General features: G+C 50.8%; 1 protein-coding gene across 4 annotated transcripts in view; it reads right to left on the bottom strand.

Annotated features, from left to right (window-relative positions):
* Positions 1-13,717, bottom strand: part of LRSAM1 (leucine rich repeat and sterile alpha motif containing 1) — a 30,117-nt gene that overhangs the window by 15,266 nt on the left and 1,134 nt on the right. For all 4 annotated transcript variants that reach the window (XM_064677168.1, XM_064677167.1, XM_064677169.1 and 1 more), the window contains 9 exons: positions 10,588-10,767; positions 8,943-8,999; positions 7,417-7,461; positions 6,881-6,958; positions 6,010-6,078; positions 5,114-5,198; positions 3,499-3,620; positions 1,621-1,711; positions 588-718 (listed from right to left, as the gene is read on the bottom strand). In XM_064677168.1, the coding sequence (XP_064533238.1) occupies positions 588-718; positions 1,621-1,711; positions 3,499-3,620; positions 5,114-5,198; positions 6,010-6,078; positions 6,881-6,958; positions 7,417-7,461; positions 8,943-8,999; positions 10,588-10,659 (750 nt within the window). In that variant the 5' untranslated portion in view covers positions 10,660-10,767. The remainder of the gene's footprint in view (positions 1-587; positions 719-1,620; positions 1,712-3,498; positions 3,621-5,113; positions 5,199-6,009; positions 6,079-6,880; positions 6,959-7,416; positions 7,462-8,942; positions 9,000-10,587; positions 10,768-13,717) is intronic.

Below are 13,717 nucleotides of genomic sequence, written 5' to 3'. Positions count from 1 at the left end.
TGTCTTCCAGGAGTCAGTGTGGTGACACCACCCCCAGCTCAGGAAGGAGATGAGCCATCCACACACACAGACTGCTGTGCCTGGATGCCTTCTGGATCCCAAAAGACACATCTCATGCAGATGTACAGACATTCTGCATTTAGCAGCACAGTCGATAATTCTGTTCAACCTCACCCAGTTTCCTGGAGCCTGTGGATATTTCTATCTGTGAACAGGGTATATTTTTTCACCCTAAATCTTGGAAGGAAAATAGGAAATCTTAACTATAAATCTTGAGCACTCAGTAATCCGTCACTTGTGGAACTGGAGTTGTCATATCAAACGCAGATTTTTGGAAATGCTGCTTGAGATTCCTACAGAATTTCAGTTTTCTATTTTGTAAATCCAGAAGTTTGCCTGGACCGTGAGTTCTGCAATACAGCACCTCCTATGTGTGGATAAATATCTTCAGACTCCTAATATTTTTGTTAAATGGAGTGTCTTAAAGTGAAAGGGATGATGTGCCAAGTGCTGTGAGATCCAGTGATGGAGCACAGAGACAAATCCCAAACCCTCTCACACAAATTCACATGCAGTGGGAGCCTCACCTGCCACTCCCTCGCCTCCTGCAGGTATTTATGCACTGTCCTGTCCACCCCATCCACTGAGGATCCTCCTCCATTGCCCTCCAGCTCGGGAAGGAGATACTGGGAGGGAGGGTAGTAGGCAATTCCACACTCTGGAAGGTATCAGGCACAAGATAAGAACATTTGGTGCTTAAAGACCTCCTTGGCAGCATGGCCAGGGCTGGCTGGTGTGTGAGACTGCTTCCAGCAGTGCCTCCTCTCCTCACACACCAACCAGCACCCAGCACAGCTCCTCCAGCTCAGGCAGGATGAACAAGGAGCTCTGGGAGGGGATTGTGGCACTCCAGTCCCACCAGGAGAAGGTTCAAAGCTGACCTGCTCAAAGAGAAACATGTCCTGCACACAGGTACAGGCCTGGTGACTTCTGCAGGGCTGCAAATGTTACTGCCCAGACCAAAATAACTGTCCTGTTGTTTCAGGGAATATCCCAATATCCAGCACCCACTTTCCCTGTATAAAACCTCCACCAAACCTCCCTGCCTGCATTAAACACAGTGTTTACAAACTCACAGTCCATTATCTTTGCCCTTTGAGTTTTCCATCGGGTTTCATCACTCTCATAACAACCCATCAATCTGCAGTCCCACATCCTTCCTCTTGGAAAATGAGGGTAGAAAGGACCTTGAGTGAATACTGAGTCTCTCTGCCTGTCCCAAGGCAGTGATATGTGGACAATGCCTAATCCTTCCACTGGAGAAAATCCAAATGAGAAAAAAAAAACCACTGGGAAACGCACTGACTTCTTTTGGTCACTGAGACAGTCTGACCCAGCTACTCTGATGTTTGAACATTTCAGTGTGGCAGAGGGCAGGGCTCAAGGGAGGGCTCCCGTTGTGCTGTTTGCCAGCAAAGACAGGGCACCAGGAACCACCCCAGGCAGGGCCCACACAACCTGTGTCCTTCCCAAATACCATCTTTGAACACCCCATAGCACCTGGTCAGAGCCAGCCCAGGCCCCCAACCCTCACCCCACCCACGGGTGCTCCTTGCTCACCTTTGCAGAGGAACTGCTGGATGGCCTCTGTGCCTGCACTGCAGATCTCAGGGCATGGGTAGGTCATGGAAGAGGCATCCAGGGTCAGGGTCTCCAAAAGAGAACACACAGAGCTCCAGGTTATTCTGGTGGCCCAGCCAGAGTCCAACTACAATTCTCCTTGCAGCTCCCCAAATTTCACTTACAGAGTGATAACTTCATGTTACCCTAAATCCTGACATAAACATGAGGTTGTATTGAATTCCCCCTGGGTATCTGACACCCTTCAGAGGTGGCTCTGCTGTCCCTTTTTTGGGAGCTTCTCAGCTGGCCTTTCAGTGGAACATTCCCCTCCTGCAGATGCTGGTTACTTCATGTTTAGGTACCAACCACAGACATTTTCTCCCCCATTTCAGAGAGCTGGAGCCCTTCAGGATGACACCTGGAAGGGGTGGTGACACAAGGGCATGGAGAGAAGATGAGTCCCATAAACAGTAAGGGGAAGGGCCACTTGTTTCATCCTACCATGGGCACCAAAAGGACCTAATGATGCCTCCTGTAGAGAAGGGCATGGCAGGAAGGCCTAGAAAGGAACTCCTTTACCAAGCACAGGGGGCAAAGCTGCACAGATCCCTCAACTCAGAGAGTGTCCACAAGAGAAGTGAAGTGTTGTGTGCGAGCCAGGGGAGCATTTATTCACCCCCTCCTGCTGGTGTCTGAGTCAGCCCTGTTGCCTGACACTTGCACCATTTAGTACTGACAAGTCTGACAGCCAGAAGGGAACATATCCAGCAAAATCCTGACGCCTTTCCCATTCTAGATGTGCACTCCAGAGAGCCAGAAACCCACAGAGGCTGACAGTGAGTCAGAGATCTGTCAGAGCACAGAGGCAAGAGCCTCATCCCAAATATCCATCTGCTCATTTCCAGTCAGCCCTGGTGGGGAGTGGCTGTGTCAGCCTGAGCACAGACACAGTTTGTGCTCTCAGAGACAGCCCTGGCAGGTAAAATCCAGGGATTCACTCCCTGGGGATTGCTTTTGTTGTGATTAAACTACAACAAGAAGTGATCAGAGAAGACCAGGAAGGGAACACAAAAGCTGTTTTGGGCACAGCTCTGTTACAATTCCCTGCAGTGCCTCCTGCCCAGGCTCTAAACATTCACTTTGTGTGCTGGATTTCTGACCTCCTCCCACCACACTGCAGGCAACGAGCTCTGGCTTCCCATGTGCTACCCCTGTGTCAAGGCACAGCTTCACAGACCCCATGGGGTGTTGGTAAAAGGTGTTCCCCCCATCTCTTTGGGGAAGGGTGTTGAATTATGGAAATCCAGTGGATCCTTGACCTTGCCTGTTTGGCAGAAACTCCCTGGGCTAAACCCTGTGGCCAGTTAGCACTTAAATACTGGGGGTTTAATGTGCAGTAGTTATGGTGCCTTTCCTGCTGTGGTCCAGGCTCTGCAGGATCCTAGGGTGCTTTGCAGGGATGGAGTGTTGTCCTCTCACAGCTCTTCAGGGCACAGCTTCACTTTGCTTGTTGTCTGGTGAGTGCTGGGGCAAAGTCCAGACCCCCTGTGCCCCCACTGAGCCCCTCCCTCCACTGCCCTTGTGTCCCTGGGATGGCTCAGCTCCCTCTGGTACTGAGGGTGGCCCGGGCTGTGTTTTGGTTCTCACCAGACCAGCTCAGCTGACTCATGCCAGGGTCTCACAGCAGTTCCTGCTGATGGTGGTTGGACTTTCCCCGTGTGTCACACACGTGTCCCACAGCCATTCCCCACCCCCTGCCCAGACACCTCCCCGGGCTCTCCTCCCTCTGCCATGGCATGGCAGCACCCCTGGAGGGCAGCAGCAAGGGAGGGAGGGGACAGACAGACAGACAGACAGGCAGGGCTGGCTGGGTACCTGCAGGGTCCTGACGTGGGCCAGCACCCGGGGCAGCTCCTGCAGCACATTCCCACTGACGTCCAGGGAGCGCAGGCTCCGCAGGCCACTCACTGTGCCAGGCAGCTCCTTCAGCTTGTTCCCTGAGAGAGAGAAACCCATGGGAACATGTGGCCTGTCCAAAGCAGGGCCCAGCAGGTTCCTCTGCTGGAACACCAAACCATAACCACACACGTGGCTCGTTTCTGCACGGACAGGACTGTCCCGGGTCACAGGGACCCAAAAGAGATCTCATGGGTCACACAGGGACCCAAAAGAGATCTCATGGGTCACACAGGGATCCAAAAGGGGCTGTCATGGGTCACACAAGGACCCCAAGGGGCTGTCATGGGTCATACAAGGGCCTCAGAAGGGCTGTCCTGGGTCACACAGGGACCCAAAAGGGCTTTCATGGGTCACACAGGGACCCCAAGGGGCTGTCATGGGTCACACAGGGACCCTAAAGGGCTGTCATGGGTCACACAGGGACCCCAAGGGGCTGTCATGGGTCACACAAGGACCCCAAAGGGGTTGTCACGGGTCACACAAGGACTCCATAGGCTGCCACTGCCCACCAAGGCAAATGGGGATCCAAATCTACTCACTCACAGCCCCAGTGCACAGGTCCAGCTCATACCAAAACAACCTCCTCAGCTGAGGACGTGCTGCAGGCTGGGTCTGTGCTCTTTATCAGGAGAATATTTGTAACATGGAGTCTTCTCCCCTTTGGTGCAAGTCCCAGAGGTGGGAGGAAGGGGACTGAGTGTGGGACTGCACAGCCAGGGCTCAGAGCTCAGGTGCTACAATGCCCTGAGCTGCCCTTCCAAGTTCCTCACCCTTCATTTCCCTCCCTGTTTCAGCAACAGCTCCCTGTAACAAAGTCTTTTTCTCCCAAATTTATGGCACAGCATAGCTGGAAAATGCCCAGGAGTCTGGAAAAGAGGTGTGGCCTTTGTGCTAGGGCTGTGCAAACCTGGTGGGCTGCACAGGCTCACAGGACCCAGCTCCAGGTGCTGGTGGACTCAGCTGTAATTCAATTTATCCAGTTGACTGTTCTGCTTGCTCTACTGAAGGGCTTCTGCCAAAAGCTGCTGCTTTTCTTACACTTGAATCTGCACAGAGTGCAGATTAGGTTGGTCTAAATCAAAATCCAAAGGGGGACAAGTCCCTCTTGCAGGGCCCACACAGCACTCCCAGCTGAAGGGGGCCCCTGCTCCTGGAGGAAAACGTGTGTCTCCAGCCCTCCCAACATTCCTGGTTGCAGGAATGAGGCACCCAGGGCTCTGAAACTCTGCCTACATGCAGGAACTCCAGGGAGCTCTGAGCTGCTGGGATTGGGTTGGGATGACCCAACCACCTCTCCTTTGAGAAGAGGCTGGATGAAAACATCCTACAGACCAAGGCTGAGCCATTTTCTGCCTATGTGATTCCTCCTGCCTTCCCAACCATTTGAATTCAACCCTTCCTTGTGTCCTTCCTCAGCAATCAGAGTGTAAAACATGTGGTGGCTGAAAGGAATAATTGCTCCTGCAGCTCAACACGACCCAGATAGGAACTGGTGCCTTGCCCAGAGCACTGCTGGAATCCCGAGCCATACCTTTCACATTGAGGAGCTGGAGCTGGGCAAGGTCTCCTATAGATTGTGGAAGGCTTTTTAAAAGATTCCTTTCAAGGTTTAGGACCTAAGGTATTAACAGAAAAGATTTTCAAGACAATCTTCAGACAGGTCTCAGCTCTTCTACACACCCATGCTGCTGGGACTGCTCTCAGCCCCAGGACAACCTGAAATTGGTTTTAGACAACACTTTATGGGTTAAAAAAATGTATTGTTCACAAACCCTGGATACAGGGTTTGTCAGGCTACCAAAGGCAGTGAGACCCTATTCACCACCCCCATCTAGTACTGAATCCAGCTGCAGGAACTGGGACTGTCCAGGGCAGCACTCCCCAACTCCAGCTCCCACAGGGGAGCAGGGCCTGAACTTCAAGCTGCCCCCCAAGCACAGAGACCCTCACTGTGCACTGAGACACACTGCTCTGAGTCCTCAGCACAACCACACCAGGGAGAATGGCAAAACCTGGATATTTTGGGAAATCAGTGGGACTGGAAGCTCCAGCTCTGCTTGGAGCATCTCAGAGCATCTGCTTGGCAGTGTGAGCCACCTGGGCTGACAGGCCTTGCACCAACCTGGGACTACATAACCCACTGCTCTTCTTCTGCTCTTTTCCTGCCTTTCCCCTGCTCTTTCCTGTCCTTCTCCTGCTCTTCTCCTGCTCCTCTCCTGCTCTTTTCCTGCTCTCCCTCCAACAAGCCAGTTCAACAGCAACAGTCAAGTTTCTGTGATAGATCCAGCAATGGTGAGATAGATCTGACAACATGGCACCATCATTTAAGTTGTTGTTAATTATAAACCAAAGAGCAGCAACCCCATATCCCTGCTGTCCCAAAACATGCCCTGAGCCACACTTGGGATGCAGCTGCCAATCTTTTACCTGAAGAGCTGTGAGCTGACCAATATCAGCAGGAAGCGACGTCAGCTGGTTGTTATGAAGGTCTAGAACCTGGAAGAGGAGATGATTTCAGCACACAAGGCTGGGAACAGAAGTCATGGTGCCAGAATGAAAGCTCATGCATTATCTAGCAATGAAAATTCCTTTGCTTCCAGTGGGGCTTTGAAAAGCAGCTCAAGTTTTCCAGGAGACATGGGCACTTAATTCCTGGGGGTCTTCTGGAAACTCAAGGGAGGGCAGTGACACTGAGGGGGCTGTTCCACAAAACTGGATGAGCCAACTGGATAAATGACCCCAGGGAACCAGCCTGCCAGCAGGAATTTCTGCAGGATCAATGAGCTGAACTGCTCCCTGGAAGCTGAACTGCTCCAACACCAGCACAGGGAGAGGGCAGGACTAGGCCTGCAGTCCTCCCTCCCTCCATGGGGAGAGGAGCTGCTGGAATGACTCTGCCTCCTGGGGAATCACAGAGGGTGGTGGAGCTGAGAGCCCTCAGCACCTGTATGACAGGTACTGTGACACAGCCCTGTCACACCCCATCACCCATCCCAGCTTCCTTCACATCCCAGTGATCCATCAGGGCAGGAGAGAGATGGATCTACCCCACAACAGCTCTGCCTGAGAGGCTGCTGAGGGGGGAACTGTGGGATTTGGAATAGGAAAAATGAGTCCTGGGAACACAAACCACTCAGTGACTGCTGTCTCTCTACCTGGAAAGGGCAGGTTTCACACCTTGGTATTGATTCTTGGCCAAACCCTTCATCCAGAAGGGATTTATTTGGGCTGGTGTGTTTTAAAGCACTGGAATGCACAGAAAACAGGCTGCAGATTAAGTGTTAAGAATCACAGTTACCTTCACAGTGATGAGACTCAGGAGGCTGCAGGACTTTGGAACTAAAGATGTCAGATTATTTGTGTGAATAATCAGCACCTGGGGGGGGAAAACCCCAAGGGCACATAAGCACAAGGGACACTGCTGTCCAGAACAAGCACATTTGCTGAGATTTAACTGTGGAGGCTGGGTGAGAGCTCAATATCTTATTCAGTATCATAGAAAATACTGAAGTAGGAAATGGTTTGTCAGAAAAGTTCAAACATTTTACAAGAGATCTAAACCAGAGCCTTGTTCCTTGTATGAGAAATACCATCAGACAGGTTAAGACAGGAACAACCACCACCTTTCCTGCCAGGAGTTAGCTCTGGAGAACACAGACAGGATTATCCTGACCCAAACTGCTCTCTGTGTGGTATCACACAGGTGGACAAATTCATTACAAGCAAACTTCTTGTGCAGCAACATAAAACAACCACATGCAGTCGTTTCCAACACTACAGTAATACCCAAGCATAATAACAGAATTATTTAACAATTTCTGATTGCAACATTACCTTTTTTTGCAAGACTTTACAAGTGGCAAAGGCCCCATAAGGAACCTAAAAACAATTAAAAAATAGCCAGGTCAGACTTCTCTTCTTAAGCACTTCTGCAGTGCCCACCTGTAAAGTGTGAATAACTTTAGTGAAACCACAAGTGATACTTAAAATTACTGGGCCCTGATTTTGGCCCAGCATGCCAGTACTTCCCAGATAACTTCCATTTAAGCTTCCAATGGCTCTCCATGACACAGCAGTGTCACAGAACAGGCTGAGGCTTGGGCAGGAGTTCCAGCCTTGCATGATTTAATATCTGATGACTCAAGAGCTCAGATAAACGTTCAGTTAGTCATCACATAAATATATTCTGTGGTTCTGCAACCTCAAAACCACTCTTGGGCTGAAAGAGAAAGGTGAGCACAGGGCAGCACTGAGTGTCCCTGATGTGCCAGGCTCTGCAGGAGAGGGCAGGGACAAAAGGGAGGTGCCAGGCACAGCTGAGCAGCAGCAGCCAAACTCCTGTCCACGGTTCATTTTAAGACAAGACTGATGTTTCACTTCATTTATTGAAACAGCAAAGGATAGAATGAAACAGCAAGGCAGGGTTTTATGGTACCAATCCAAAAGGAGCTGCTGGGGATCCCAGAGCAGCTGCAGCCATGAGTGGAGCTGGTGGGTGGATTCTCTGGCCCTGCAACACCCAGAGAGGTTCCCAGACTGACCCACAGCCTGCAAACCTGCACACAAGGTGCTGTTGGCTTCTGAGCTTGGAACAAAACACCCTGAAGTCTCAGCAAAGCCATTTCCCACTGCAGAGCAGACAGCTCTCCTCTCCAGGAGGAGAGCTCTCCCCATAAAGAGCAGCACGACACCCATTAACTTGCTTGGCAAAGCTCTCCCCTTCCAAAAGGCTATCAACATTTTAGAAACATGAGATAATGAACAAAAATTGGAAGTGAAATAGAAAAGGGCTTCTGGCCTGGCTGCCAGCAGGGAAAGCTGTGTGTGCTGTGAGTGCCTGGCACTCTGTCACTGCCCACCCACACACAGCACACAGACTGTTCCTCACTGAGCTGGCTGTCATAAAAGAAGCCAAGCTGGAAGTGAGATTTCCATCCTTAACCAGCTGGGATTTTCACTGATACAGAAAAATAACCATGGGTGGCAGACTGTGCAGCTCTAAGATTAGAAACAGTCAGCCTCTGGCAAACAAATTCCCTCAGGACCAGCAAAATTAGGCCATGAGGTCCCAAACTGGGGTCCTACCAAGTTACTGGGGGAGGGTATGAGGCCACTCTGCCCTTCTCACCCTGTCATATCCAAAAGGATTCCCAGGACAGAAATGGTGTTGAAGCATCAGGCAGGACAGGCAAACTCCCACCAAAAATGGGGAAGAAGCCCCCAGCTGAAAGCCAGAGGTGAGGAGACAGAGGAAAAGGTGGCCCAGTAACAGGTTCTGTCTGGAGGCTCACAGACATGACACCACATCTGACAGAAGGATCAGAGCTGTGACTTAATGCTGGAAGCTGTAGAGAACATACCTCTGAGAGTTCACATCTGGATATGTCAAGGGTGTCATCAGCACCAGCTTCTTTTGCCTGGAGAGGGAAGACACACATCCAGAGAATTAGACCATGCAGGAACACATGACCTCTTGCTGCATCCTGCAGTTCTCATTGCCCAGAGAGGTTGTGGATTCCCATCCCTGGAAGTGTCCAAGGCCAGACTGGATGAGGCTTGGAGCAACCTGGGCTAGTGGAAGGTGTCCCTGCCCATGGCAGTGGGTGGAAGTGGATGATCTTTAAGGTTCCTGCCAACCCTTCTGTGATTCTGTGACTCTGTTCCAAAGTGGTTTTCCATGTTCAACCACATCCAATGCAGCTGCTAATGGTGACAAACCTGGACAGACTCACTGTGAGCATCTCTGCAACTATTTTCTTAAATAAAAGACAATAAAACCTACTTGTGTTTGTGCCTCTGATAAGTCTTCAGAACTGGATATCCTGACCCTGAACTAAGCACATGCAACACAGAACTAATCCTAGGACAGGCAGGGTAAAACACCCCTCCCCAGAAACCCTCCAGCTGAATGAATTCAGTAAACTTGTGTCATTATTGGTACATGACCATGTTTTCTTTTCCAAGACACCTCACAGCCAGCCAACATGAAGTTTCTAAATTCTATAGTGCTTTGGGATAGAGTACAGCATAGAATCATGGAATTGTTAAGGTTGAAAAAGCCCTCCAAGATCACTAAGTCCAACCATTCCCTCAGCACTGCCAAGGCCACCACTAACCCAGGTCCCCAAGTGCCACATCCACATGGCTTTTAAACCCCTCCAGGGATGGGGACTCCAGCACTGCCCTGGGCATGAAGAAATTTTCCCTGATGTCCAACCTGACCCTCCCCTGGCACAACTTGAGGCCATTTCCTCTCCTCCTGTCCCTTGTTCCCTGGGAGCAGAGCCCCCCCCGGCTCCCCCCTCCTGTCAGGGAGTTGCAGAGAGTGAGAAGGTCCCCCCTGAGCCTCCTTTTCTCCAGGCTGAGCCCCCCCAGCTCCCTCAGCTGCTCCTGCTGCTCCAGGAGACCTCCTGGTCCACAGCTCCCAGGGCAGAGAAGGTGAAATAACCCAAAAGCAGATTTCCATCAGAAACCAACTGCAAACCCAGGGCTGCTGCTGGACTGTTCTGCCACCCTCACTGGCACAACAGAACCTGCTGAGGATCCACCCAGAGGATCCTGGGGAAATCCTAGTCCAGGAAAACAAACAGCAAATCTAACAAGTTGATCCTCTGAGTGACAGGAAGATATGAAATAGTAATGAGAAGCAAAAGAGGGGCACAAGGAAAGGCTGGATGATGGGAAAGGGGATGTCACAGGTTCCCTGGAAGGAAAAGCAAACTGGGAGATCTGTGAGGGCAAAGGGGCATGGAGGAGTGCTGGGGGTCCCATCTGTGGGCTGGCAGGAGGTGGGGTGGGGGGGAGGATGTGCCATGGAAATGGGAGGGCAAAGGGAGACAGGAAGGCAGGAATTCCCTGACGTACATTAGGAAGAGGACCTTGGTGAGAAGGAAAACTGTCTGGGTGAGATCAGGAACACAGCTCCTGGTAACACAGGGGACATGACAAGCCCCCTGGCATCCAGGCCCAGACCCAGGGCACAGAAGTGAGCCTGGCACTGCTCACCAGGCACAGTTGGTACTCAAGGCGCTTCCGGGCGTCATCGCTGGGTTTCTTCTTGCGGGAGAAGAGCGGCATCCTCGGCTCTGGCTGTGGCTCTGCCCCCAGGCAGGGATCAGGGCAGAGACAGGCTGAGCAATCCTGCAGTCTGTGTGTGCTGGGGAGCCTGGGCTGCACAGCTGGGCTCTAACAAGGGGGGAAACAAGAGAAAAGAAAAGAATCAGTGTCTCAGGAATTGTCCCTGTTTTAGCCCTTCTCTGGCTGGGTCCAACAGGAACCTCCACGGGGAAGTGTTCACATGAGCCACCAAAGCACTGCTGTTGATTGTCTGGGTCATCCCTGTGCAATATCCACTGAGTCAAGCTGGAACAGGTACAGAGAAAGGCTACTGAGGGATCAGGGAAATGCAGGGGCCACTCCAGATGCAACTGTAGCAAAAAAAAAAAACCCTATTTGAACTCAAAGTCAATTCTGGCACAATAATAAGGAACTATAAAATTTTCTAGACTAAAATTAGGCTAAAAATGTGAAAAACCTGACAGCAACAAAGCTGCCTTCCCCTTCCAGGGCAGGTGAGAATAAACAAGATCCTGATGCAGTTCAAAATACAGGGATTTGCTGTGTGCTGGGTCCGGCAGAGCCTCCCCTGACACTCACAGCCCATCCCAGCCACTTCCCAGGACATCAGGGGAGCAGAATTGGGATGCCCAAGATGGACTTTGCTTCTCAGCTTTAGGAACTGCCTCAAGTTAACAAAAGCTTGGCTCGTTTGCTTTCTAGGCAGCAGCAGAATCACCCAGGAACACCTTCCCCATTTTAGCCACACAGAGAGATGAAAAGGTTCTGCCTTTAACACCCAATAGCTTAAAGTCAGATTTTCAATAGGTTTATGAAGCCAAATCCATTTCCAATAGTCTGACAACTGCCTGCAGAGCTGAAAGAACCCAACTTCAGCAAAATTCTGACTACAAACAGAGATGACCACAGCTGCCCCCCTGGGCACTGCAGAGTTTCTCCCAGGATGGATGTGTCCAGGGCAGATTGCTCCATCCTCAAGGCAGAATCCAGGACTGGGAGCAAAGGCTCCAGCTGGTTCAAGGGTAAAGGGAGGAGAAGTTGAAGCTGAGAGAGGAGAGTGGGCCCAGGAAGGGCCCTGGTGGAACTGGGAGTGCAGGTGGGTGAAGGGGAACAGAGCCCAGGCAGCTCTGGGACAGGACTGACCCAGCATGGAGAAAAAGGGAATTGTTGGCAGATTTTGAGGGAAGGGCTGGACAAGGGAGACCAGCTGGGAATGAGATGGTACCAGCTGGGATGCTGGGAAAAGAGGTGAGGAATAAAATCAAAGATAAAAAGGGGTTTATCTGAGGCTGCACCAGAGCAGGGGGTGAAAAATGGGCAATGCAGAAAGAGCCTGAGCTGGGGCTGCAGGAGAACAGGGGACCTGACACAGCTGGGATGGATCTGGTGTGGAGATAAGGCTGGGATGAGAGAAGAGCAGAAGGGCAACAGTGAGGTTGGAGACCTGCAGGGTGTGGGTGAGAAGCCTTGGATTGCTGGAGGAGCCCAAGGAGCCCTGCCCAGCTCTGCCTGGCAAAGGGGGGAGTCCAGGCAGGGCTCCAGCTGCCCAAAGCCCTCACTGAGACACACACTGGGAACTCTGCACTCAAATTTCACTTTGCAATGACTTTTTTAAACACTGTTAATAATCATATAAATCATCTAATCATATAAAAGAGTCGCTCCTTCCTCAGTTCAGCACTAACTGGCACAGTGAGCTCATGTTGCACATAAAGAGCTGGTTCTTTGCCAGCTCTGTGCCTGCAAAATGGTCCCAAACTCCACTGAAAAGCAGGTATCCACAGGATCCAGACAGGAATGTTCCTGAAGGGAGAGCTCTGCCAAAAACTGCCCAGAGCTTTATGGAGATAAATCCTTTGTGTAAAGGTAAAACATCCCTTCAGTCCATTCATCCAGGTTTCACTCCAGAAACAAGGAGGCAAAGCCATCCTGAGTCACTGTCCTGCTGTCACAGCTCTCACTGGAACAAGCCACGAGCCACAGCACAAAGTGGCTACAAACAAACTCATTCTGTGTGTTGGAATCACACTCCAGCAGTTCCATGGCTCTTCCCCTGCCATCTCAGTTCCTGCCTTTTGAACCACTTCAGGCTGTTGAAATGCTCCTCAGACTCAGCTCCTCTCAGGAGGGGAGGGAAGAGCCAAAATTCAGAGGGCTGAGCAGGAGGGGAAGTTGATTGTCAGGAGCTACAGGTGGGAAATGCAGGACAGCAATGAAGGGCCACAGGTCAGACATCACAGACAGAAACAACAGGAGGTTTAAAGATGAAAAGCAGAAGGACAAAGTGCCTCCAGCAAGAAATCCTTGACTTTACTAAACGTGTCCAAGTCTTTACTGAGGATTTCTGCATCCCCTTGTCCCACCTCACCTTTCTGTGTTCCAGACAGACATTATTAGTCATGGGGATAGTGGGAAATCATCAGTTTTCACCCAAGGAAACAGATAAAGACATGAAGACACTGAACAGGAAAAGAATCCTATCAGGAGTCAAAAGATGAAGGATCAGAGACTGTTAAATGGGCTGAGCAGCTTTTAAATGTCAAAACTTGCCACAAAATATTTAAAGATGAAAAGCAGAAGGACAAGGTGCCTGCAGCAAGATATTCCTGACCTTGCTCAATATGTTCATCATGTCTTTGCTGAGCATTTGTGCATCTCCTTGACCCACCTCACCTTCCTCTGTCCCAGACAGACATTGTCAGTCATGGGGATAGTGGGAAATCACAAGTCTTCACCTTCATCAAGACATGAAGGCTGAGGGGCAGACACTGAACAGGAAAAGAATCCTATCAGGGGTCAAAAGATGAAGGATCAGAGACTTGTTAAATGGATTCAGCAGCTTTTAAATGTCAAAACCTGCCTTAAAAAACACAAGTCAAACCTGCAGAGAGCAAAGCTGTGCCAGCAGTGACAATGCCTGTGTGTGCTCAGATGATCAGCACCAATCCTGAGTGAGAGCAGCACCCACTCAACAGCAGTTATTTATTAAGCTCCTGAAAGAATTGTCTGTAAGTGCCTGGGACAGGCAGGGAGCACCCAGGGATACCAAATCCTGCAT

Source organism: Pseudopipra pipra, chromosome 20 (assembly GCF_036250125.1).
Source record: "Pseudopipra pipra isolate bDixPip1 chromosome 20, bDixPip1.hap1, whole genome shotgun sequence".
NCBI classification, from domain to species: domain Eukaryota; kingdom Metazoa; phylum Chordata; class Aves; order Passeriformes; family Pipridae; genus Pseudopipra; species Pseudopipra pipra.
Note: the sequence above shows the minus strand (reverse complement) of the source record. Positions and strands in the feature narration are given on the sequence as shown.